The sequence below is a fragment of the Myotis daubentonii genome, chromosome 3 (assembly GCF_963259705.1).
Source record: "Myotis daubentonii chromosome 3, mMyoDau2.1, whole genome shotgun sequence".
Taxonomy (NCBI): domain Eukaryota; kingdom Metazoa; phylum Chordata; class Mammalia; order Chiroptera; family Vespertilionidae; genus Myotis; species Myotis daubentonii.
This window is the reverse complement of record NC_081842.1, coordinates 156,207,550-156,234,613: the sequence shown is the minus strand read 5'-3', so window position 1 is coordinate 156,234,613 and position 27,064 is coordinate 156,207,550. Positions and strand designations below refer to the sequence as shown.

Genomic DNA, 27,064 nt, shown 5'->3' with positions numbered 1-27,064 from the left:
AATCAACTGGTATAAATACAGTTGTAACAAGACAGAAACACTCAGAACTTAGAACAGAATCAAGAAGACAGAACCTACACGGAGCCTAGAGACAGAAGAACTTCGCTGGAGAGAGCATGCCGGAGGATCCTGGAGAGGGACTGGCCTCGGAGCCTAGAGACAGAGCCTAGCGGGAGAACATGGCAAGGGATCCTGGACTGAACCTGACTACAGAGATTGGCAGGAGAACCTGACTGGAACCTGGACACTGAACCTGACTGGAGAGCCTGGACAGAACCTGGCTGGAGAACCTAGCGAGGGAACATGGCTACAGAACCTCGCTGGAGATCCGAAGCAGAACCTCTCTGGAGATCCGGGCTAGAGATCCTGGCTAGGCTGCTGATCAACTGAACGCTGTCTCCGTGTCATTCCTTCTTCGCCGACTCCGTCCACGCCCTTGGGGACCCCTGGACCCGCTGGGGCTGGACCCCGGCAGGAAGCCACCCAGGTCCTGGGTGCTGGCAGCAAGGGGAAGGAAGGCCTACTCTTGCACGAATTTTCGTGCATTGGGCCTCTAGTTCTATAATAAACATATTAATATTAAGCTAACAATGCTCTTTAAAAATTAGGAGAATATTTAGGAGAATATTCTTAGGAGAATATTTATGTCTAGGCTAAAATCATATACGAAAAGACAAAATTTTTTTCTAAATGTATTCTGCTTAAGAAGCAGTTTCTAGATTTATGGTGTTTAAGAAGCCATGATCTCACTCATATTTGGAATCTAAAGAACAAAATAAACTGATGCACAAAATAGATCCAGAGATATAGAAACATGGAACAGACCTTCAAATCTCAGGGGGAAGGAAGGGAGGGTGGGTGGGAAGAGATTAAGAAATTAACGGAAGAATTTATATATATGCATAACCCATGGCCACAGATAATAGTGTGGTGAAGGCCTGGGGCAGGGAGGGCAGGGGTTAGCGTGGGGGGAATGCAGGCTAGAAGGGGTCAGTGCGGGGAAAGGGGACATCTGCAATACTTTCAACAATAAAGATAAAATTAAAAAAAGAAGCCATTAGTAAAGGAAGAGCTAAAACTCATGAGTGCCACAAACGTCGAAATAGCTAAAAAAGTATTTGCAGCTCTGGAGCTAAGTATGTAATTCATTAGCTGGCTTTCAGGAAAAATGTACACTAGTTATGCTTACCTTCTCAACATCAGGCAGGCAATCCAACAGGTCCACAGTGTACTTAGAGTCACTTGGATCATTCTCACAACTGTTTGATGACATTTTCAGGGGATTTTTCGCCATTGCATCTAATACAGCCTCATAAAGCTGCTTTGTTATCAGCGGAGAAGGAAGTTCTCTTAAATAATCCTTAAGAACACCTTCAGAAAACAAACCAGAGACAAGTGGCAATTGGTCTTCAAAGTGAAATAAAAACTGTGGTGATTTTTTTTAATTCAAGTATTATATAATAAAAGCAATAATTTTTTAAGAGTACTATAACAAAACAGTAGCATTTTGTATTCTTATTAATTGCTTCATTAACTGACATTTTGTTTTGAAAGCATGCTAAAAATGCACATATAATTTCCAATTAGCATACATATTAGGTTTGTTGCTCATAAAATAAGTCATTTGATACATATACCCTATTGATTCTGCCCCCTCATAAAAAGCTACTCTAAGTGCATGTAAAAGTTAAGAAAGCAAGACATTAATATTAATCCTAAATTATTCCAATTATATGAATTTTGAATTTCTAGACTTTTCATTGATAGTGAAAGAGTACCAATGACCCAAAGCCCTTGCAAATAACTGAACTATACAGGACATATGTCTTAAACATAAGTACTGGGTGGTTGGATTAACCCTAACGCTACACTGTGGAAGAAGAAAACCATTCCTAAAACCGAACAAATGAAGCCAAAAGCCAAGAACAGAAAGCATCAGACTTGTCACAATAATAGGAAAGACGTTGATTTCAAAGGCATCACAGTGGTTATGAACTAAGAGATATCACCTAAAGAAGTGGAAACAGGAAAGGGTAATGAATGGTTGTTATATACCAGCAAGCGAGGTAAGATACTAGCTAAATACTGGAATGTGATCACAAGGAAATATAGAAGACATTGCTGACACCAAAAACCCAAATATAATAGACGACATTGATTCAGAACATTCTCTGAGCTTAGAATCTAGTTTGAAAGCTGAGGTGGAACTTCAACATGGTCATATAGAAAGCTTCCCATCTGATAATCTTTTAAATTTTGATAGTAATATGGTTCATTAGTTTCTTATGCATCCTTCCAGTGTTTACAAAAATATAAACAATATATTAACCATATGTGTTTATGAAAGTATAAGATGTATTACTATATTCATCTTTATTAAATCAAATATAGCATATATGGCCTGTTCTGTTATTTGCTTTTTTTATTTACCATCATATGCTTGAAATCTTTTCAGTACACAGAGAGCTTCCTCAAACATTTTACAGTCACATCTGTAACAAACACTGAGAACAGTGTTTCTCAAACTTGGCTGCATAATGAAATGGGTGATATGAGTGATATGGGTGACACGAGATTAGAAGAGAGTGAGAAAACATTATTCCAATAGATGTCCCATTATCAATTGCTACAGATGGATACTTGGGTTGTTTCTAATCTTTTGTTATTCTAAAGCATGCTACAATGAATAACCTTGCACATCAATACTTTGTATATGTAGGATAAATTCTCCAAACAGGACTGCCAAGTAAAATACGCATTTGTAATTTTGAGGGGAAAGAAGGAATAAGGCCGTTTCCTAGGTTCGGGGTTTTGGCATCTAGGTGAATAGTAGTGCCATTACTTGAAACAGGGGAAAAAGGAGGAAAACCATGTTTTAAGGGGTAGAAAAGAGTTTTATTTTGAACATATTAAGCTTAAGGTATCTATGAAACATTGAAAGCTGCTGGATATAAAAATCTGAGCCCAGCCAGAGTGGCTCAGTTGTTGAGCGTCGATGTATGTACCAGGAGGTCACTGTTCTATTCTGGTTGGGGCACATGCCTGGGTTGTGAGCTCAAACCCCAGGAGGGCATGCAGGAGGCAGCTGATCAATGATTCCCTCTCATCATTGATGTTTCTATCTGTCTCTCCCTCTCTCCCTTCCTCTCTAAATTTTTTTTTTAATCTAAGGCTCAGGAAAGAGATGGCTGGAGACACGGATCTGAGAATGATCAACTAAAGATGGTAAGTGGAAGCTTGAGAATGACAGACTATCTAGGGAGGCATGCTGAGTGATATGAGAAGGCCTAGTGATAAGAGAAGGCCCTGAAGAAAGCTCTTAATGGGTTGTCAGAAAGAGGATCTCCCAAAGGTGACTAAGGAATAATGGCTAAAGAAGTATGAGTGGTGAGAAGAGGTGGAGAGGGGGTGAGGGGGCAAATATGCTGCCAAGGAAGTCAAGCAGAGACTTTCTTTTTCAAGAAAGCTTACAGCATCCATTGATACCCAACAATCGTTAGGTTACACAGGAACTTTTAAATACTATGGAGAACAGTGTTTCTCAAACTTTGCTGCACAATGAAATAATCTGAGAAACTTTAAAAGAATGGACTCCAGAGCCCCCTGTCAGTCCTACTAAATCAGAATCCCTAAGGGTCAGGGCTCATGTCCCGGTATTTTTCACAAATTCCTGTTGTGGCTCTAAGGCAGCAGAGTTTTATAAATAGGGATAAGAAACGATGAGATAATTTAAGACACAAGCCAAAACAGGTACACCCAAGAAGTAAATCAGCAACCTTGGTAAGCATAGTTTCAGGAGCCTAAAGGACAGAAGTCAAGCTGCAGTTGGTTAGGAAGTAAATGGACGTTAAGGAAATGGAGAAAGAGGGGGAAAGATGGGCAACCTGCTCCAGAAATCTGTCTTTGAGAGAAGGTGATGACCACAGACGCGCAGAAAGAGCAGGGGTGAAGGAGGATCAAAGTAGGAATTATTTTAAAGATGGGAGAGACTTCAACATTTAAATGCTAATGTAAAGACGATATTAAAATGGTTTTTAAGGTTTAGGAGAGAAAAATATAATCAACTGAGCAAAGCCCCAAAATTAAAGGAAGAAGAGACTCCTGAGAACACGTGAGAGAATTAAAATTAGTCCAAAATGTGAGGAAGATCATTTCTATCCGGTTACAGAAAGGATAGTGGGAAAGTGAAAAGGGATGTATGCCAAAGAAGGCAGGTGGCAGGCTGAACCACAAGAAGCAGAGAAAGTTCCCATCTGATGGCTTCTATTTTCTCTGGGAAGTTAGGGGCAAGGTCATCACTAAGAGTGACATGGGTGACAGGAGATTCGAGGAGAGTGAGAAGACATTAAATAGATACCCTGGAGAACGGGGGAGAGAAGGGAGGAAGGGAAGGAGTGGAGGTAAGGAGGGAGAGAAATAGAATAAGAAAACATAATTATTAGCTATTTTATTTTCATTTTAACTTCTTTTGTCTATTGTGTTCCCTTCCATCCTTCCTCCACTCCCCCAGCTCCCAGCACTAGAATGTAGCCTCCATGAGAACAGGAATCTTCTGTCACTTGACCCCGCGTTCCCAGCACATTAAACACGCTCTGGTGCATGATCAACTCTCAATTAACCAAATCAATGGCCTCAGTTTCTTTCTTAAGAAACAAGAAAAAGAGGAGCATATTAAGCTCAAAGTAAGCAGAAGAAAAATATAAAGATCAGAGTAGAAACTAATGAAATAGATAATAGAAACCAATAACGAAAATCAACAAAACCAAAGGTTGGTTCTTTGAAAAGATAGACAAAAAAGACAAACCTTCAACTACTGTGACTAAGGAAAAAAGAGAGAAGACTCAACTAAAATAGGGAATGAAAGGGGGGAACACCATTACCAACCTCACAGAAACAAAAAGAATTTGAAGTTAATACTATAAACAGCTGTATACCAATAAATTAGATAACTCAGATGAAAATAGGACTCATTGAGAGATAAAAACTAGAAAGTTATTTAAGAAATCGAAAATCTGAATAGACTTATAACAAGAGATTGAATAATTTTAAAACTTCCCACAAAATAAAGCAAACCAAGGTAGTTTTACTGATGAATACTACCAAATATTGAAAGAAGAATTAATACCAATTCTTCACAAATTCTTCCCAAAGATAGAAGAGAATACGCTTCCCAACTCACTCTACAAGGCTACTATGACCCTGAGACCAATACCAGACAAAGACAGCACAAAAAATCTACAGACCAAAATTTAGGAATATAGACACAAAACTCAACAAAATACTAACACATAAAATCCAGCAAGATATTTTAAAAAAATAAAAAAGATGCATCATGACCAAATGGGATTATCTCAGGAATACAAAGTTGGTTTAACATCTGAAAACCAATTAATGTAATATACCATCGCAATAAAATAAAGGACAAAAAAAAAACAACAACACAAAAACATGGTCATTTCAATAGACTCAGAAAGGTCACTGAACAAAATCCAACATCCTTTCATGATAAACTTGGGCTAAAAATTAGCATTTCAATTCTCTTTCCTGCAGATGTAGTCTTTCCAAAATGTGTACATAAAATAAAATCTATTACCTGTTATTACATTTATATCTGGGTACTGGTTTTCACACAGAACAACAGCTTTGCTATCTCTCTCAAAAGCCTCCCGAAGTTCTTTCTTGACTGCTGCCGAACCACATAATCGGTACAGGCCTACTACCTAGAAATAAAATTATGGCCATATTGTGGTAAGTTTGATAAAAAGAAATTGTAATTGTACAGTATGTATAAATCCCATGAGCTTGGCCATCAAATATGTTCTGATGGCATGTAATTAAAAATACCTCAAGAACAGCTTTTGAATTTCACCATAGACCATGTTAACTCATTTAATAAGAACAAATCTACTCTTTCATTTAAATTCAAACAATATATTATGATTTCTGCAGTGCTGGATATCTTAAGCAAAGATACAACCCATTCCCTTTCAGTTTTATATGCTCAACCAATATCTCCATGCTGAGATCATGCCCCTGACATCCTTTTGGCTCTGGACTGAAATAACACAGCACAGTTGTTAAACAGGGTTTTGGATTCATAAAGCCTCACTCTACCGCTCCTTCCTTGATGAATTTGGGCAAGTGATTTAATCCCTTTAAAACTCAGTTGATTTACCCACTTAAAAGTATATAGTTGAGCCTTAAGGCCAGAACTGCCATCTTCCAGTAATTTGCCAAAATGACTAACACAGAGGGAAAGAGGAGAGGCACCTGCTATATATTCTCTAGGCCTTTTAGAAAACATGGAGTTGTTTCTTTGGCAAGAAAGGTGATATTGTGGACATCAAGGGAATGGGCACTGTTCAAAAAGGAGTGCCCCAAAAATGTTACCTTGGCAAAATTGGAAGGGTCTACTCTACAATGTCACCCAGCATGCAGTGGGCATTGGCTGTAAACAAGCAAGTCAAGGGCAAGATTGTTGCCAAGAGGATTAATGCTCATTCTGAGCATATTAAGCACTCTGAGAACTGAGATCACTTCCTGAAACGTGTGAAGGAAAATGATCAGAAAAAGAAGGAAGACAAAGAGAAAGGTACTGGGGTTCAACTGAAGCATTAGCCTACCCCACCCAGAGCAGCACACTTTGTGAGAACCAATGGAAAGGAGACTGAGCTGCTGGAACCCATTCCCTATAAATTCATGGCACGGTAAGTGTAATAAAAAGACCTCTGTACTGATGAAAATGTTTCTCTTTAAAAAAAAAGTATATAGTTGAAATAAGGTTACAACATACTATTTGTATAAAATTATCTTTTCAGGAAAAAAAAAAGGATTCTCAGGGAGAAATAAAAGCAAACCTAGGATTTGTTTAAATTAATTGATTATAGAGTGATGGAGGAAATGCAATTAAAATAATATATTAAAGGTAAAATAAAACCTCCAGTTCAAAATGTAAATAAGATGCACAGAAACCTCCCATCCTCCCCTCAACTTACATTAAAAGGGTCTGTGTTTTAAACACTGTTAGCTCAGACAGGTTCTAAAATATTATGGCTGAAGAAGTTCACTATAAATTCACTGAGAAAAAATGAACATGGTATCTGTAAAGAAAAAGCATGCCTGATTAAGCAAAGTTTTTTAAAAGAATAAACCTTCAAGAACATGAAGGGGAAATAAGTGGTTGGTGCCTAGACTTCCACAGCAAAGACTACTTAGCAAGTTCAATCACCTTGAAGAAATTATGGATAAAGAAATTATTTCAAGACAGAAATAAAGTAAAAACAAACAATGGAGACCCCCAAGAATTTGAACTAGAAATCACTTTAAAATGTTATAGTCAATATATTTAATGATTTATTAAATATGATCAATTTAAATAAATATTTTTTAAAATAATAAAAATTTAAAATGTTATAAATAATCCAGAGAAAGGAGTACACAAATGAAATTTCTAGGTTTACTTATGACACTAACCTCTTGTGAGTAATTAAATAACTGATAGAATACACTATAGAAGGTGGGTCTCAATATAGGAAAGTATCAATAATGGATACAGAGAAATGTTATCCAAAATATTTGAGATGACAAGCTAGCAAGTATTAACTGAAAGATAATAAGGAACCTACAACTATTTCTAAGAGAAGGTAATGCAAGATGCAGTTATATTCAAAAGGATCAACCTACTGTGGGGAACCAAGTAATGTACTGGGAAGAAAATCCAAATGTCCTACTTTAATGCACATTCATAGTGCATTCACATTGAGAATAGTATGTGCTATGCTGGTCATTACTGCAAGAGAGATGTGGTAGAACTGTAGATGGTCCAAAAAATGAAAGTAAAATATTAAACAGAATCAAAGGAAATGCCATCACATTAGAAGAAACTAACTTGAGTAGAGCCCTTCTCGTGTGAGCACAATTAAGTGTCACAAATCCCATAAGGATGTATCCCCTTGAACTTGAGAAAGAGATAAATCTAGAACAAATTAAAGAAAGTAATAATACTTCAATAGTAAGGAATAAATTAATGGAACATGCTATCCCAAAATTCTAAAATGAAATTATAAACATATTTTTAAAGGTGAGTAAAGGGAAAAAATCTAATAGAGATATTTCAAGGGAAGGATATTTTAGAATATATCCCTAACTTCAGAGGCTGACTTCTTGAATCAAAGACTTGAAGTACATGCTTGATGCCTCTATCAGAGATAGAATCTGTACTAGGTGCACCAAGAGTGTGATTTCTATAGTAATTTTTCCCATTGGAAGCAAGAGATGGGTGACAGTAGCCTTCAGAGCATTTGGAAAATGCCATAGACTATTTTTGCATGACTATCAAAACCTGATTTTCATAGTAAATAGAACAACAACAACAACAAAAGAAAACCACAAGAAAAATTACTGGCTAAAATGGTAAACAAAATTTAAACAGTATGCTAGTCTGTAAAATACAGACAGAACAAACCTCTCTGGAGAGCGGGGAGTGGGGAGAAGCAAAAGACACACACACACACACACACACACAGATTTAAAAAGTACAATTCCAAATGTGTAACTATGAAATTTACTTTTCAGCTCACAGAAAATTCTTTTTAAAAAAATGAATCTTTCTAAAATTTAAGTATAGAAATAAAAGGCATTGCTAAAAATGCTTTCTTGGCATTTAAAATAAGCTTCAACAGTCTTATATACCTGCTCTTTATAAAATATTTCACAGAATGGACCATAAAAGGACAGTGCTATTTGAGTTACTACTTATTTTACTACTCAATTATAAAAGTTTCCGTTTAATAATTACCTTTAAAATGTGACTAATCTCTCTGGAAGAAGAAAAAAAAGAAGAAAGGAAGAAGAAAGAAGAAAGAAGAAGAAGAAGAAAGGAAGAAGAAAGGGGGAGGGGGAGGAGAAGGAGAAGGAGGAGGAAGGGGAGGAAGAGGAGGGGGAGGAAAAGGAAGAAGAAGGAAGAAGGAAGGAGGAAGGGAGGAGGAAGAGGAAGGAAAGAGGAGAGGAGGGGGAGGGGGAGGGGGAAGGGGAGGGGGAGGGGAGGGGAGGGGAAGGGGAGGGGGAGGGGAGGGGGAGGGGAAAGGGAGGGGGAGGGGAAAGGGAGGGGGAGGAGAAGAAGGAGAAGGAAGGAGAAGGAGAAGGAGAAGGAGAAGGAGGAGAAGGAGAAGGAGAAGGAAGGAGAAGGAAAAGGAGAAGGAGAAGGAAGGAGAAGGAGAAGGAGAAGGAAGGAGAAGGAGAAGGAGAAGGAGAAGGAGAAGGAGAAGGAGAAGGAGAAGGAGAAGGAGAAGGAGAAGGAGAAGGGGAAGGGGAAGGGGAAGGGGAAGAAGAAGGGGAAGGGGAAGGGGAAGGGGAAGGGGAAGGGGAAGGGGAAGGGGAAGGAGAAGGAGAAGGAGAAGGAGAAGGAGAAGGAGAAGGAGAAGGAGAAGGAGAAGGAGAAGGAGAAGGAGAAATGGAGAGAATGGAGAGAATGGAGAGAAACAGAGAACCTTAAGAAAAAAAGTAACTGGACCAAAAGTTGGATTAGAAACTAAAGGCTTCACTCCCATCTAGAAAAAGTTTCATATATCTAAGAGGTTTCAAAAGTTCAGATGTCCTACCTTCAACTTCAGGAAGCTACCACATCTATTTTTGTAGATATAAGCACATAAGACCCACAGAGATTAAATGACTTGCCCAACATCACACAGCTATTAATGAAGAAAAAAACAGAATCCAAGTTCCCTGCATTTTATTACAAAACTCCACTAACTTATGCTGTTTCCATATCTTCTATAAGTTCATAGATTATTTTAAATTCCTTTTTATGTATAAAGAAACCTATATCAGATTTTGTGATATTTACCCTTGATTTTTTAATCAATATTATCAATTTTGATAGCACCAAAGCAGAAATACCTCAGAGCATAATGACCTTTAGGCTTAATTTGTGTTACAAAAATAAGTATAAATAATTACTTATAAACCAGAACAATATCCTCAGTGATATGCTGTTTCTCATTGTCACAGTCCATGTGTATTAATGAAAATAAAGAAAAATAAGTTCTACTAACTGGTTAACATTTACATATCTTGTTACAAATAATAGCAGGCTTTTTGTTTGTTTTAATGGGCTGCTTTAACAACTTCTTATTTAAAAGGAATAGAGAAAGAGATGTGTTTTTATTAGTGGGACATCTCTTCATCTTCCATGTTTTCCTGAAGTTAAGAAACAGATAAGCTTATGCTTTCCAAAGAATGGGACTAAGGGAGAGTAGGGAAGAGGAGTAGGGAGTTAATTTTAGGAGTGAAGCAAGGTGATTAGATTTACTGTTGGAACTCTCTACCTTAGGAATCAAACCATGGACACACATTACTTAAATTAATTATTTGCCTATGTTATCAGCTCTGGCTTATCCTAGAAATGATACTGTGACACAATCTTGATCTTTGGTATAAGGCCCATCAGCTTTGCATTACAACATAAATTGCAGAACCACCTAACGTGCTCTCAATTATTGCCAACACAGGTTAAGGTATGAATTATACCATAACCAGTAATATAATAAAGTATAGAAAAGAAAAATGTCTGAATTAGATTATTTTTACCTGTAATTCCTCCCCCCAAGAATTACTATTAATAAATTTAATTAATTAACCGCTTTAGGTAGATAGATAAGTAGATAGACAGAGGCTAGAGAAACAGTGAGGTAATACCTGGCAGCCTCTCTTTACAATTTCCATAATACATTTCTGTATCAGGAGTGGCACCATCAATCCTGTATTCTCTTTCTCTACAACTTTTCGAATATCAACACCAAACATGACTGGCTCCCGATTTATATCTAGTCCATGAAGAGAATTCTCCCACTGTTCCAAAAGCGTCACTTTTACATAAATAAGGCCTCTGGGCTCAAGTTTGACAGCCAACTGATGTGTCTTTGTCACTCTGAATAAGGCGGGGAGAACAACAGTTCCATGACAGCACACTCGATTTTTTCTTGGAGTGGGTTCCCAGCTAAATACTACTAACTTCAAATGCTGAGCATTTTCAATTTCTATGTTGAAAGTGTGATCCATGTCTAAAAATGTCGTCCGACACGTGAGCAAAGCAGTTCTTGCTTTGTTTACTGAGTCTACCTGAATTGCGCAAAAGACATCTTTTGAATCTATCCGAGGTGGTTTTAAATCCTCAGCACCATAGAAATGCACACTCATGAGCCCAGATATGTATTGTGAACACTTAGGTTGATCAGAAAAGCTATAATGTCTAAAAGCATCAATGTCAATTTCATTCTTGCTACAGCTATTTGGAATTATTTCTTTTCCCTTTCCAAATCTGTTTTCAGATCCATGTTTGCTAGATTTAGTTATAAGTTCAGGTGAATCTCCATCACTGAGATAACCCCCTCTGCAGGAATACTTAGAACTCATAGAGGGTTTCTTCCGGTAGCTGTGCTGAGAAGACACACTGGTATCGAGGTGGTACCGACTTATAACATTCCTCTTAGCAGCTGTGGTTGTGTTCCCAGAAGGCAGAATAACAGTATGATGAATTTCTTGATAGTCGCATTTAGACAAGGAAGGGGTGTTATCTGGACTGTTTATGTAATTCAAGTTTCCTTTAACACTCAGTTTTCGGCTAAGTTCTGGCAACCTTTTCATTTTCATGGAAAGTTTCCTCACAGTGCGTGGAGATTTTATTTTATCTGGGAAAGACCAATTAATCGAACTGCCTTTTTTCCCAAGGCTAGGGCTTGGAGAAGATGGTTCTATAACTCCCAATTCGGTCTTATTTGTAGCAGCTAGGATACTAGGACCTGTTAAAAAAAAAAAAGGTATTATAAATTGATATGTTTTGATTCCTACTTTACAAACCACCAACTTAACAAGCTCTCACATGCACAGAAATTCTTCTCTTGTCTCATCTCAATAGGGAGATTTAGTTTTAAGTTAGGTGAATCTTCATTACCATGTTCAAGCAGAACAGCAACCACCTCCAAAATGGCTTACAGAGGAAAGAAGCACCTCCCTCCCTTTCCATCCACTTTTCTATTCTGAAAATTTGGAGGAAGGGTAATATAGGTTCCTTTTAGATCTTTCTACTGTAATATATTTTAGTATGTTATTTTATAGCTATAAAGAGTGAATATCAGAGGAAACTAGGAAAGCTTTGTATTTGAGTATATTAAAAACATGTATTAACATATCTCCTATTTTAATATTTCTTTAGAATGTTTCCTCTATATTTATAATCCTCTAAAAAATAAATTTTGGCCCAGCGATTCCACTTCTGGGAATATAGCCTAAGAAATCCAAAACACCGATTTGAAAAAATATACGTGCCCCTATATTTATTGCAGTGTTATTTACAATTAGAGGCCCGATGCATGAGATTCATGCACTGGGGGTTGGGGGTCCCTCAGCCCGGCCTGCACCCTCTCGCAGTCCAGGACCCCCCCCCCCGGGGGATGTCCGCCGAGGGGTCCTTAGCGCTGCCGCTGAGGCAGGAGAAGCTCCTGCCATGGCCGCTGTGCTCGCCAGCTGTGAGCCCAGCTTCTGGCTGAGCGGTGCTCTCCCTGTGGGAATACACTGACCACCAGGGGGCAGCTCCTGTGTTGAGCATCTGCCCCCTGGTGGTCAGTGCGCGTCATAGCAACCGGTCATTCCACTGGTCGATTTGCATATTAGCCTTCTATTATATAAGATAGCCAAGATTTGAAAGCAGCCCAAGTGCCCATCAGTAGATGAGTGGATAAAAAAGCTGTGGTACATTTACACATTGGAATATTACTTGGCCATAAAAAAAAGGAAATCTTACTTTTTTGGAACAACATGGATGGACCTCAAGAGTATTATGCTAAGTGAGACAAGCTAGTCAGAGAAAGACTCATATACTAGTAGAAAACAGATTAACAGTGATAAGAGGGGAGGAGTTTGGGAGGCACTGGGTGGAAAGGAGAAGGGATTAAGCAATAAAACCATCAAAAAACCTCACAGACATAGGCAACTGTATGGTGATTACCAGAGAGAAAGGGAGATGAGGGAGGCATAAGAAGATAAAGGGGTGATAAATGGTGATGGAAGGAGACTTGACTTTGGTTGGTGAACACACAATATAACATATAGATGATGTATTATAAATTGTACACATAACCTATATAATTGTACTAACCAATATCACCCCTATAAATGTAATAATTGTTTTAAATATATTTAAACATATATATATGGTAATAAATACACAAAATATAATGGGGAGCGAGAGAGTTATTCCTCTGTTTTTGTTTTAGGAAATCAATTTATAATAAAAATAATCTCCTCTTAAAAAAGTAAATTTTGGAGAACCAAGATGGCGGCATAGGTTAACGCCGGAGTTTGCTGCTTTGAACAACTACTTCAAAAGTGAAACCAAGAAACGGAAGGGACATCACCCAGAACCACAGGAACGCTGGCTGAGTGGAAGTCCTACAACTAGGAGGAAAGAGAAACGCATACGGACACTCAGAGGAGGCACAGTGCTGAAGTCAAATTCTGAGGTGCGGAGTGCGCGGAGCGGGCTGGCGGCGGAGGGCGCGGTTGTTGTTTTCAATCGGGAGGGAGTCGCAGACTCTGAGCTCCAGATCCGGGCGAGTCTTTAGGGACCCAGACTCAAACGGGAGAAGCGGGACTGTCTGGCTTCGGTCAGAGCGAGTGCAGCTTTCTCTCCGAGGTTTGCAGCGGGTGCTGGGACTCAGAGAGGCAGAGCCCCTGGGGACAGGACTGAGAGCCGCCATAACTGCTCTCTCCGGCCCACCCTATTGATCCTGTGCGACCCGCCCCGCCCAAGCCCTGCACAGAGGCATTTGCCGGATAGCCTCAGGCAAAGGCTAGATTAGCACCTCCCTAGAGGACAGAAGTTCTCTCACTGCTGACACAGCTGATTCTCATAGCCACTTGGCCTGGAGGTCAAACCCTTCCTGGTATTAGCTACAACAATCAAGGTTTAACTATAAGACTGCGAACAAAGACCACTAGGGGGTGCACCAAGGAAGCATAACAAAATGCGGAGACAAAAAAACAGGACAAAATTGTCAATGGAAGATATAGAGTTCAGAACCACACTTTTAAGGTCTCTCAAGAACTGTTTAGAAGCCGCCGATAAACTTAATGAGATCTACAAGAAAACTAATGAGACCCTCGATCTTATATTGGGGAACCAACTAGAAATTAAGCATACACGGACTGAAATAACGAATATTATACAGACTCCCGACAGCAGACCAGAGCAGCGCAAGAATCAAGTCAATTATTTGAAATGCAAGGAAGCAAAAAACACCCAACCGGAAAAGCAAAATGAAAAAAGAATCCAAAAATGTGAGGATAGTGTAAGGAGCCTCTGGGACAGCTTCAAGCGTACCAACATCAGAATTATAGGGGTGCCAGAAGATGAGAGAGACCAAGATATTAAAAACCTATTTGAAGAAATAATGACAGAAAACTTCCCCCACCTGGTAAAAGAAATGGACTTACAGGTCCAAGAAGCGCGGAGAACCCCAAACAAAAGGAATCCAAAGAGGACCACACCAAGACACATCATAATTAAAATGCCAAGAGCAAAAGACAAAGAGAGAATCTTAAAAACAGCAAGAGAAAGAAACTCGGTTACCTACAAGGGAATACCCATACGACTGTCAGCTGATTTCTCAACAGAAACTTTGCAGGCCAGAAGGGAGTGGCAAGAAATATTCAAAGTGATGAATACCAAGAACCTACAACCAAGATTACTTTATCCAGCAAAGCTATCATTCAGAATTGAAGGTCAGATAAAGAGCTTCACAGATAAGGAAAAGCTAAAGGAGTTCATCACCACCAAACCAGGATTATATGAAATGCTGAAAGGTATCCTTTAAGAAGAGGAAGAGGAAGAAAAAGGTAAAGATACACATTATGAACAACAAATATGCATCTATCAACAAGTGAATCTAAGAATCAAGTGAATTAATAATCTGATGAACAGAATGAACTGTTGATTATACTAGAATCAGGGACATAGAAAGGGAATGGACTGACTATTCTTGGGGGGGAAAGGGGTGTGGGAGATGCGGGAAGAGACTGGACAAAAATCATGCACCTATGGATGAGGACAGTGGGTGGGGAGTGAGGGCGGAGGGTGGGGCGGGAACTGGGAGGAGGGGAGTTATGGGGGGGAAAAAAAGAGGAACAAATGTAATAATCTGAACAATAAAGATTTAATTTAAAAAAAAAAAGTAAATTTTATCACATAGCTAGTTCTAAAAGAAGTTAAAAATCAAACAAGTTTATAATTCTGACAACTAAGAGGCCCTCCTTGCTCTAAAATTCTAGTAGGACATACCAGCAAATATTATATAGAACTAGAGGCCTGTTGCATGAAGAGATTCGTGCAATAGGCCTTCCCTTCCCTTGGCTGCTAGCACCAGTTTTCCTCTGGCACCCGGGACCCAGGCCTTCGCTCTGGCTGGGCTCTGGCCAGAGCCCCCCTACCCTCCCCCCTCAGGCGTCAGGCTTCGCTGCTCCGCTGATCCCGGGGGCATGAGGCCTTGCAGCTCCGCTGATCCCAGGGCCGTGAGGCCTCGCTGCTCGGCGGCTTTGGGTATGTTGGCTTCGCCCCACCACTTGGAGCCTATGTATGCAAATTAACTGCCATCTTTGTTGGCAGTTAATTTGCATATCGCCCTGATTAGCTGATGGGAAGCTTAGCGAAGGTATGGTCAATTACCCTTTTGTCTTTTATTAGATATGATGTTTCCTCTATATTTATAATCCTCTAAAAAACAAATTTTGGCCCAGCGATTCCGTTTCTGGGAAAATATCCTAAGAAACCCAAAACACTGACTTGAAAGAATATATGCAATCTAGTCAATCAAGATTAATGGAATAGTGAATACCAAATCTAACTGAATAATTTTCAAAACTGTAAAAACATTTTCTTCCTTGTATTACTTCTATATAATAATTCCCCAGAACTTCAAAAGCTGAATCAGGGACTTTCCATGCAGTTTCAACATATTAAACAGACAACACAGAGATATAAACAAGTTTTCTTATTTTTTCAGTTTTCATAAAGAGCAAAGCATTGAAATGTTTTTAATTTTTTTCCACACAGAAATAGCTTTACTTTTTTCTGAATGTCAAAATTATCCAGGTTTATGATTAAAACGTTTTTAGAAGATACAAAAAAGTACCAGTAAATAACAGCCCAAACTTCATTACCATCAAGTGATTAACCATTGTAAACATTGTGCTCAAAATTATATTAAAAGTAGTTTAATATGACATTATTAAATATTAAAAATAATACTAGACATTTATTGAGTTACACAAAATATGAAAAATTAATATACTTAGTATGCACAGACCCTCATTCAATTCTCATTATAACCCTGTAAGTTGGAATACCACTAGTACTTCAGTCTCCACATAAGGAACCTCATGCACAGAACTGTCTAATTTGTCTAAGACAACACAGGTAGTAGGTGGCAGAACCAGAATTCAAAACTAGCCACAGGCCTTCAGAGCCTACGTTCTTCAATACTACACTTTCAGCCTCCCCATCCTCGTAAACATTTCTCTCTGCATATATACAGCCTCCCCCATCCTTTTAAACACTTTTCTATCCATACATGGGGCAAAAGTTGGTTTACAGTTGTGAGTGGTACAAAACAGTTTTGTTTTGTTTTTTTAAAGGTAAGGAGGTAGTATTTTTATTTTTATTTTTATTTTTTTAAATATATTTTATTGATTTTTTACAGAGAGGAAGGGAGAGGGATAGAGAGTTAGAAACATCGATGAGAGAGAAACATCAATCAGCTGCCTCCTGCACACTCCCCACTGGGGATGTGCCCGCAACCAAGGTACATGCCCCTGGCCAGAATCGAACCCGGGAACCTTCAGTCCGCAGGCTGATGCTCTATCCACTGAGCCAAACCAGCCAGGGCGAAGCAGTTTATTTTTGTATTATTATTTATTAACTAGTAGCCCTGCACAAAAATTCGTGCACCAGTAGGTCGCTGCCGCCCTCCTATAGCTCCCCCCACCATCCTCCTCATAGCTTGTTGCTCTACCCTCTCCTGTAGCTCTCCGCCTCCCACTTGCTTGCTGCCCTGCCCGGTCCTATAGCTCTTTGCCACCCGCTTGTAGCCAGTAGGTCACTGCCACCCTCCTGTAGCTCTCCACCCACTGCCCTGCCCTCTTGTAGCTCCCCCTACCCCCCTATCCCTTACCCCCCCCCCCATAGTTTGCTGCCCTCACCCCTCCTATAGCTCTCTGCAGCCCACTTGTACCTCGCTGGCTCACCCTCCTGCTGATCCGTGATCTGGTCATGATGCGCACTTGGTTATTACACCTCGGAGTAATGGCTAATTAGCATATTCCTCTCTTATTATATAGAATTACTAGAGGCCCGGTGCATGACATTCATGCACTGCTGGGGCAGGGGGGTGTCCCTCAGCCCAGCCTGTGCCCTCTCGCAGTCCGGGACCCCTCGGGGGATGTCCAACTGCCAGCTTAGGTCAGCAGCTGACCAGCACTCCCACTGTGGGAACACACTGACCACAGGGGGCAGCTCCTGTGTTGAGCGTCTGCCCCCTGGTGGTCAGTGCGCATTATAATGACCAGTCAACCGGTCATTCAGTCGCTTAGGCTTTTATATATGTAGACTAGAGGCCTGGTGCACAAAATTTGTGCACTTGTGGGGACCCACTCCCCAACCTTCCAATATTCATGTATTTTTGTTTATGTGTGTATGTATGCATTGTTCGTTTTTTTGTTAATCCTCACCTGAGGATATTTTTCATTGATTTTTAGAGTAGAAGGGAAGGCGAGAGACAGAGAAAGAAAGATGAATGTGAGAAAGACACATCAATTGGTTGTCTCCTGCACCCTGACCAGATCAGGCCAAAACAGCGCTGCCGACAGGGCTGACTGCTGGTGGCCCACTGGGGCTCAGGCATTGAGTGTATGGCAATTTTCTGTTTCTGCTTCCACATCTGGCAGAGGTCCCGCTTGTAGGAGCTGCTGATGTAGTGACCACTTTCTGTCTTGTTCTTCTGGTCCCACTGAGCTTGCTGCCGGCCCCTGGTCAGGTCCTGGGCCTTGTCCCCCATCAGGTCCAGGACAGAACCAGCCACCTGCTGCTCAAAGGCGCCCCTGTCCCCAACAACGCTTAGGCCCTATTCACTGTAGAAATCCTTGAGCCGATAGGGGACAAATTCTGGTCCAGCAACCTGGCCTCCTCCTTCCACCTCTTGGCTCCCCACTCAGGTCCTGGCTGCTGCCGTTTCTGGCCCACAACCTCTGTGGAGACATCCTCCACGCTCTCTCCCACCGCCGCCTCCTCCTCCTCCTCCTCCTCTTCCTCTTTCCCAGGCTACTCCGCCTGCCACGCCGGGCAGCTCAGGGCTGGGCCAGCCAGGCCCTACTGCCGCTCTTGCCGGCCCTGCTGGAAGCTGGTGATGGCCTTGCAGTCCTTCTGCCACTTGGCCCGCATCACCTGGCTGCTCAGATCCTGGCTGGAGGCGTTGATCTCAAAGACGGACGCCTGCAAGTACTGCTTGATGCTGTCCACCCGCCTCAGCCACTGCAGCTCCTCCTCCTCAAAGCTCGAGCTGAAGAGTGGGTGCAGGCCCAGCACCGTGAGGTCCAGCTCCTTGGCCCGTTTGATGGACTCTGGCGAGTGCACCGGCCATGAGCGCACGTACTGCTGCTGGGCATTGTCGGCCACACGGCCCAGGCCCCACAGCGGCAGCGACACCTCCAGGGTGTTCTGCAGGCCACAGTCCTCATCGTCCACCACCCTCTGTGGCACCCGGCCCAGCACACCATCCATGCCAACCGCACCCGAAGGCTCCTCATGGGGGTGGGCGAGGGTGAGGAACAGGTAGGAGACCTCATCTGGGGCCACCAAGGAGCAGGCTGTGCCACTTCAGCCAGCCCAGGCCACACGACCCACGTGGTGCAGGAAGCGCTTGCCCTTGGCCGGGAAGCTGAAGCTGATGGCGTCCAGCAGCAGGGTGTCCAGGCCCCAGGCTGCCAGGTTAGTCACAGTGAGGATGGAGCACTGCAGGCGGGTGAACGCGGCCAAGTTGGTCTTGCAGGCCGTCTGGTCCAGGGCGCTGTAGACGTGGGCGCAGCTCACCCACAGGAGCGGCCTCGGCCCCACAGAGACCAAGCGGCTGGGAGGAGGCAGATGCTCAACACCTGAGCCCAGGGTGGGGGGAGCCAATCAGGGGTGGGGCCGGCTGGGGGGAGGGGTTGATCGGGGCCAGATCCAGCGGTTGGCCACCGCAGTGCACTTCAGTGCGCGTCATAGCAACCAGTTGTTCCATTCCGCCATTCGGTCGATTTGCATATTAGCCTTTTATTATATAGGATTGTATTATTTTGCAAATGAACAACTATAAACCTACTTTGGCCCTCCCCTGAATATATTAAATTGATTTTTAAAGTTTTGTTCTCAACTCTTAAATAGTTAAAGTATTCTACTGAACCTTAAATTTTCATTCCCCCAGTTTAAAAAATTATACAGACTGATCAATTTTATTTTCAAATTTGAACCTGGTTCTAGTAAGTTTTCAAATTAATAAAGCAAAATAAAAATATCTTTTAAAATATATTACACAAACTTTAACTATTCCATTAAAGAAACAATCAGATATTATCCCAGTTATTTAAAATTTAAATTAACTTTTCATACTAGATCTTACCATTCCTTATAAAAAATCCCTAATAACCCTAGTACCAGAGGCTATTCTATGTAATATTAGAAATGAGGGGGGGAAAGTATTTATTCATTTTAAAAATCAATAGACTGAATAACCTTTCTTTAAAGTATTAATATAATACTCTCCCCGCCCCTCTTTATGTGTCCTAATGACAAATAAGTGGTTTCTTCATAGAGAAAGGACTATTTTAAGTATGCCTGCTGGGCTTTTCTAGGGAGCAACTAATAATAAATGGAGTGTTTGACAAACTAGACAAAGCATTCCCTGTACTGTAAATTGTAGTGCAATTCTACTGGTTTACTGGTCTAAAACATTCTATAGTAATTGAAATCCTGCTTTAGACTACAATTTCGTCATGGCATAAAAAAAGTTAGCCAGTATATTAATTTGCTCTAGGTTTTATTAAATTATAAAGGAGTTACTCTAACATTCAGACTTTTTTTGCAGTACAAATATTTAATTGTGCATTAATTTCCTACTGAAGTCTTTAACTAATTATTAAAATAAAATACTGTATATGTTAGCAATCTATTATAGACAACAGTGAATTTATTAAAACAAAAAATGCTTTGTTTTTTTAAAATTCAAGAGTGGAAATATTACCGAATTCAACAATCACTTAAAACTAAACCGCAATTTTACTAATAAATCACAGACTAGCATTGAGGGGGAAAATATAAGATAAAAATGTTTAAATATAAATGTATGAGCCAGCCAGAATTAAGTGAAACTGGCTCACTCCCTCATCACCTAGGACAGTAACTGGCACACAGCAGAAACTGTGTTTACTGAATAAATAAATTAATCAACCAATTGTTGCCTGTAAATTGGTAAACTTTTTAGAAAATACAATATAGGAATTACCTACAGTTGTTCCGAGCCATATAGAAGCAGTAATAAAGCTAGTAATCAATCCTAATGAAGCAAAAAAGATAGTGGTGAAAGTCATGCAATTGTAATAGAAATAATCTATTAACACCCATTAGGGAACCAGTCACACAGATTAGGGCAAATCAGCCCAATTAAATACTATAATGATTAAGAAAGACTGTTAACAAAATGTTAAACATGTACAATACCAGATGAAGATATAAAGTGAAAGTAACAAAAACCAAAAATAGTCCACTGATGCCATCTATGTAAAAGACACATATACATCTAGAAGTTAATAAGCAAAAACAATACTTCAGCTTTCCTATTCCTATATCAGAATTTGTTTTGAAATTCAACCATTCTCTGCCATTTCCTCAACAGCTTTCGGGCAATATTGCTAAAGAAAACAGATCACTTTAGGTAACCTTTCTGATCATTCTCAAACCAAAAAGCATGGCATTAAGTAAACTATGTAAATATTTCCTTTGGTCAACTTAGGATTGTGCCTATTATATTTTAACCAGAGGCCCAATGCATGAAATTCATGCATTTGGGGGTGTGGGGTGTCCCCCAGCCTGGCCTGCTCCTTCTCGTAGTCCGGGAGCCCTCAGGGGATGTCCGATTGCCACAGAGGCGGGAGAGGCTCCCGCCACCACCACTGCACTCGCCAGCCGTGAGCCGGCTTCTGGTTGAGAGGCTCTCCCCCTGTGGGAGCACACTGACCACCAGGGGGCAACTCCTGTGTTGAGCGTCTGTCCCCTGGTGGTCAGTGTGCATCATAGCGACCAATCGTTCTGCTGTTCAGTCAATGTGCATATTAGCCATTTATTATATAAGATAGGACTAGAGGCCTGGTGCACAAAATTCCTGCACTGGGGGGGGGGGGGGGGGAGTCCCTCAGCCCGGCCTGCGCCCTCTCGCAGTCCGGGAGCCCACAGGGGTATTGTCCGACTGATGGCTTAGGCCCGCTCCACCCAGGAGCGGGGGCCTAAGCCATCAGTCGGACATCCTTAGCACTGCTGCGGAGGCTGGAGAGGCTCCGCCACCACTGCAACGCTTGTCAGCCATGAGCCTGGCTCTGGCTGAGCGGCACTCCCCCTGTGGGAGTGCACTGACCACCAGGGGGCAGCTCCTGTGTTGAGAGGGATCAGGCCGAAACCAGCTCTCCGACATCCCCCACGGGGTCCTGGTTTGTGAGAGGGCGCAGGCCAGGCCAAGGGACCCCACAGTGCACAATTGGAGCCGGGAAGGGACGCAGGCTCAAAGGTATGTCTGGCCCATCTCGCTTAGTCCCAATTGGCCAGACCAAAGCAGCAAGCTAACCTACCCGTCGGATCATCTGCCCCCTGGTGGTCAGTGCACGTCATAGCGAGCGGTTGAGCAGCCTTAGCATATCATTAGCATATTACGCTTTGATTGGTTGAACAGATGACCAGACACTTATCATATTAGGCTTTTATTATATATATAGAATATATTAAAGGGAAGGAAGACATTAAGGAAAACGACATAAATGACAGTGCCACCGTATTCTTAAAAAATGTCTATTCGTCTTTCCAGGTTCACAAATTGCCACAAACAGGAAAAAAAAGTTTAAAGACAGAAATGTTAAATGTATAACACTTTATAGACACTGGCTTTCTAACTTTGCTCTTATCCTTATGCCCTCTTGCCTTTTCTGCCCCATTCCACACCCATCACTACTTGCCACACACTTATAAGCTTTCCCTATCACACCACCCTGATCACAACCTGCATTCCAAATTATTAGTTTATATGGTATTTATTCTTCTCTTTATCCAAATTACAAAAGAAACACAAATTTACTCTGGAAAATCAGTCTATGATTAGAAATGCACACAAGCACGAGGCAGCGCGTACACACACACACACACACATTTTTAATTACCTTCAACACACAGGGAGAAAAACCATTAACATTTCCAGAATAGCTTTTCAGTGTTTCTTACAATATTGGCATCAGATAGTACACACTGTTTTGTAACTTGATTTTTCTCTTAACAATATAACATTTACACCATCTCCTCATATTCCTAAGGAAAGGACTCAAATGCAAGTAGTTTACTTATAATGTACAGAAACATCAGTAAGGAAGTGAGAAAATTCAAGGTGAAGTATCACACCTTGCTACCATTATGGGCAAGTGGAGCTTAACTTCAAGAGAAAATCCTGGGAAACGTAGAATTATCCCACCCAAGGAAGAAGGGAGCTGGGGTAGTCCTACTCCAACTCCTATCAGCACTGGTTGAGGCTCCAAAGCTACCCTGCAAAGAGACTTCCTAACACTTTGAATTAAATTTGAAAAGAAGCACATCAGAAAAGCAAAGGTAATCAAGGAAGAATAAAATCATTAGGTTAAACTATATGAGATACTGGGGGTTTTTGCAGATCAAAAATGGTTGAATGTGGGGAGGTCAGTGAGGAAAAAAAAGAGAGACATAAGTACTACTATTTGTAATACCTTAAACAATAAAATTAAAAAATTAAAAAAAGAGATAACCAGAAAAAGAAAAAAATTGGTTGAATATCAGCAATTTCACGTGGTTCAATCCAATATTTATCAAATTTCAATTTTCCTTTCTGGATTTCATAACTATCGTAGAAATTATCTACAAAGTCTTTACTTCTTCTATCTCTCATTTCTTTTTTTCTTCTCCCTTTCCTTTGTTGAGGAGACACAGGCCTAAAAGTGCAACCTAATGCCTACTGGTACACTGAAAATGCAACTTTTCAGCTGTAGCCAGGCTAGGTGTGAATGAATGAATGAATGAAACTAAATAAGATTTAAACAAAAAATATATCTTTCTCTTCTACTTCCCATCATGCCATCCTTTCAACTAAGAGAAAAATAATTACTATCTCAAAAGATCAATACACTAACAAACCCAAGTGTATAAAAACAATCGTCATGTATATAAAATGCTTATAAATGATTTTGAGTTTTATTTTCATGAAAAGACATTCACTCTGTAAGGAAAAGTACATAGCTACAATAGACATCTATATTTAGTTTTAACTACCACCAAAGAATTGAAAAATGTGAAGAAAGAAAAGGCAGATATATAATCATCTTTACCTGCAAACGGAGATTTCAACATGGGATTGTCGTCCACCATTATACCGTCTTGTGTCTTGTGTCCAAGCCTCTGCTTGTACTGCTGCACAAATTCTGTGGAATGGATAGAATCTACAGGCTTCACTGCATTTGACTGTGTGGTCTGAACACTGCCTGTGTGTTCAGAAGAGCACAGCAAGTCGTCAGGATGCGGCTCTGCTTTTAGTAGGTCGCTACTGGCTAATACTCTCAAACTGACAGCAGGAAACTTCAGAACAGCAGAGTTCGCCTCACCCAAACTCAAAGCATTTGATATGCCAACGTCATCATCCTCAGGAATGGGGTTGTACCATATTTCCCCTTCATCATCTGCATCGTTTTCCTCATTGAAGTCTAAAGAACAGTTTCTTGATAACGAAGAATCTGTATCATTACACCCCACATACCTACAATAATCTTCAGATGATTTGAGGAAAGGTTGTGATAGCTGATGTTTACGTGGAGAGACAGGTGAGATGGGTAAATGGCTTATATGTTGGTATTTCTTATTTTCTTCTTCCTCCAAATTAAAAGGTCGCAGAGTACTCTGATATAGCCAATTGCGTTTCTTTGACACAGTGATACTGTTAAGTGGCTTATGATCTCTGAATCCAATATTACCCTTCAAATCATCAAGTTCTCTTCTTTTCATTGTAGAACCATATACATTTTCAAATAAATCTGTTTTGAAGAAAAAAAAGACGGTAGAATATAATGCCTGGTATACCAAGAAAGACATGTCCCTTGAGATCAGTTATTCAAGTACTATTTTTAAAAGGATAAAAAGAGCCCTAGTGGGTTTTGCTCAGTGGATAGAGTGTTGGCCTGCAGACTGAAAGGTCCCAGCTTTGATTCCAGTAAAGGGCACATACCCAGGTTGCGGGCTCAACCCCCAGTAGAAAGTGTGCAGGAGGCAGCTGATCAATGATTCTCTCATCATTGAGGTTTCTCTTTCTCTCTCCATCTCCTTTCCTCTCTGGAATTAATAAAAACATATTTTTAAAAAAGGATAAAAAGAAAAGTAAATATTAATCATATTCGGAGACTAAAATTGAACAAGAAAAAATTTGGATTTTCCACCTAAAGATTATTTATATTATTTATAACTCAGACTGCGAGTATAAGTGTCATAAGAATTCTAAGAAAAAGGATGGACAAACTTGAGACTGTCTTTATTAACATGCTAGGGCTGACAAAGCCTTACCCTAAGCAAAACATACTTCATTAAAAGCTAATATAGAATGCACTGTACACAATATGCCTTTAATATTTGAGTAATGTTCAACTCACTACACGGACTAGAGGTTCTTTAGAAAACACGAGTAATATTCCTACCTTTATGAAGATTAACTTTGAGCAAAATAAGTGAGCCTTACTCATTATTAAATGCCTCACTGATTGTTAAGATTTCAACAGTTGTTTCCTTACCATATAATGCAGTAGCATCTCATGCAATGTTTAAGTTCTAAATATATAAGGCAAAAATAACACCCAAAAGATTATTTTGTGCATAATCAAGGCTTTCAGTAACCTCCCTTCTATTGAAAAAAAAATCCTTTAAAAATGTACATTTATCTTTTTTAATTGTAAACATTACCCAACCAACCAGGTGAATAAACAAATAAAATATCTTTAACAAATTGAGTTTCAAGTTCAATTAGTTCCAGAGACATGAACAGAATCAGAAGGGAAGAAAGCTCCCATGAATGCCTACTATGCCAGACATTTATTTGCTCAACACATTTATTGAGTGCTTATTTTGTGCCAGGTATGAGATATAAAGCAATAAGAAAGCCCTTAACCTCATTTTACCTTCACAAGAATCCTATGAGACAGGTACGATTGCTTTCACGAGCCTCAAAAAATATGTGGAATATGGTCAAGATGGTAGCCCTAGAATGCAGATGTAAACCTCTCTAATCCTAAAATCCATGCTCTTACCAGTCTTCCTGATCCTCACTAGAAGTAGGGAAGTAGGCAACCCTCTCTGGACATGGTGATAATATTAACTCGGCTAACCTTATAGGGTGGTAGCTGCTAGTAACATTAGAAAACTATATAATACTATTCAGAAAGGTCAAGTAACTTGCCCAAGATCACCTAGTGGGAAAATGGAAGAGGCAGCACTCAAACTCTTTTGACTTCAAAGTCTGTAGTAGTACACCTGGGCTACGAGGAAGGGCTACCCACCTCCAACTTCCAGGATTTAACATGCAAACATGTAACAGGTGTTCAATATGTATCTTGAATTGGTCTAGTTTAATTTCATTAACAAAAACCTGAAGATTCAAGGGTCGTTCTTTGGTTCTGTCTCCTTTACACTTAAAATTCAGAACTGAAATTCAACACATACACAAGAATCACTGTAGTTTCTGGGTTTTTAGTGAGTACATCCTTCTGCCAAGTGCACTAAAATCTAGATCTATTTTACATTTAAGACCAAGTCTCATATTATTTAATAACATTTTAGACCTTTACAGGATACTATATGTAGTTTTGACACAATTATATATTTGAAGCACAAAGTGTAAAATTATACAACTCACAATTGCTATGATCCACAACTTATTTTACCTTTCTCTCAGATGTCTCTAAAAACATGCAAAATTTTATATAGGTTAACATATTATTTTGAATCCTACTATAGTACAATTACACTATCAACATACTGCTACTTGTGCTGCTACATTCCAAGAACTACAATGAAAAAAATAAAGCAAATTTAATACTTCTATAAATATAAGCATTTAATGAATGTGTAATATTAAAGGGAATAATTACACCATGAGACATTATTTTTCATGAAACTACACACTGCAAAAACTTGAAACCAAATAGTTCCATTGCTATTGCTGAATATTTCAAAATATGTGAGAATAGAGTTTAAATATAGATAGATAGGAGCATCACAATAATTTCTGATAGTCCAATTTTTTCAGTTTTGAAACTGAATATAGCCCTGGCTGGTGTTCTCAGTGGTTAGAGCATCAGCCCACGTGCCAAAGGGTCTCAAACCCAGTCAAGGGCATGTACCAGAGTCGCAGGTTGGATCCCCAGCCCAGGGGGCAACCAATCAATGTATCTCTCTCACATCAATGTTTCTCTCTTTCTCTCTCACACACACAAAAAATCCTGAATATAAGCAACACATTAAATTTTAATAATAAATTTTACTTCAGCAATTACTTATAAATAATTTAAATCACTCCATTTGCATCACAGTTAGTTAAATGGGTGCATATGAATGCGCATTACACAGAAATGGAAAGGTATTTGGAATCTTGCCTTCATTCCCTTTTGATGCTAAAAGTAATATTAAACCTTATTGACATAAACTCAAAACTTACCTTTAACT

General features: G+C 40.0%; 1 protein-coding gene and 1 pseudogene across 4 annotated transcripts in view; both read right to left on the bottom strand.

Annotated features, from left to right (window-relative positions):
* SYDE2 (synapse defective Rho GTPase homolog 2) overlaps positions 1 to 27,064 on the bottom strand; it is a 47,340-nt gene that overhangs the window by 12,085 nt on the left and 8,191 nt on the right. For 3 of the 4 annotated variants that reach the window (XM_059689012.1, XM_059689009.1, XM_059689010.1), the window contains 4 exons: positions 23,692 to 24,390; positions 10,696 to 11,798; positions 5,594 to 5,720; positions 1,190 to 1,371 (listed from right to left, as the gene is read on the bottom strand). In XM_059689012.1, the coding sequence (XP_059544995.1) occupies positions 1,190 to 1,371; positions 5,594 to 5,720; positions 10,696 to 11,798; positions 23,692 to 24,390 (2,111 nt within the window). The remainder of the gene's footprint in view (positions 1 to 1,189; positions 1,372 to 5,593; positions 5,721 to 10,695; positions 11,799 to 23,691; positions 24,391 to 27,064) is intronic. The other variant, XM_059689011.1, reaches the window with a different exon arrangement.
* Positions 17,630 to 19,201, bottom strand: LOC132229449 (ATP-dependent RNA helicase DDX54-like; annotated as a pseudogene).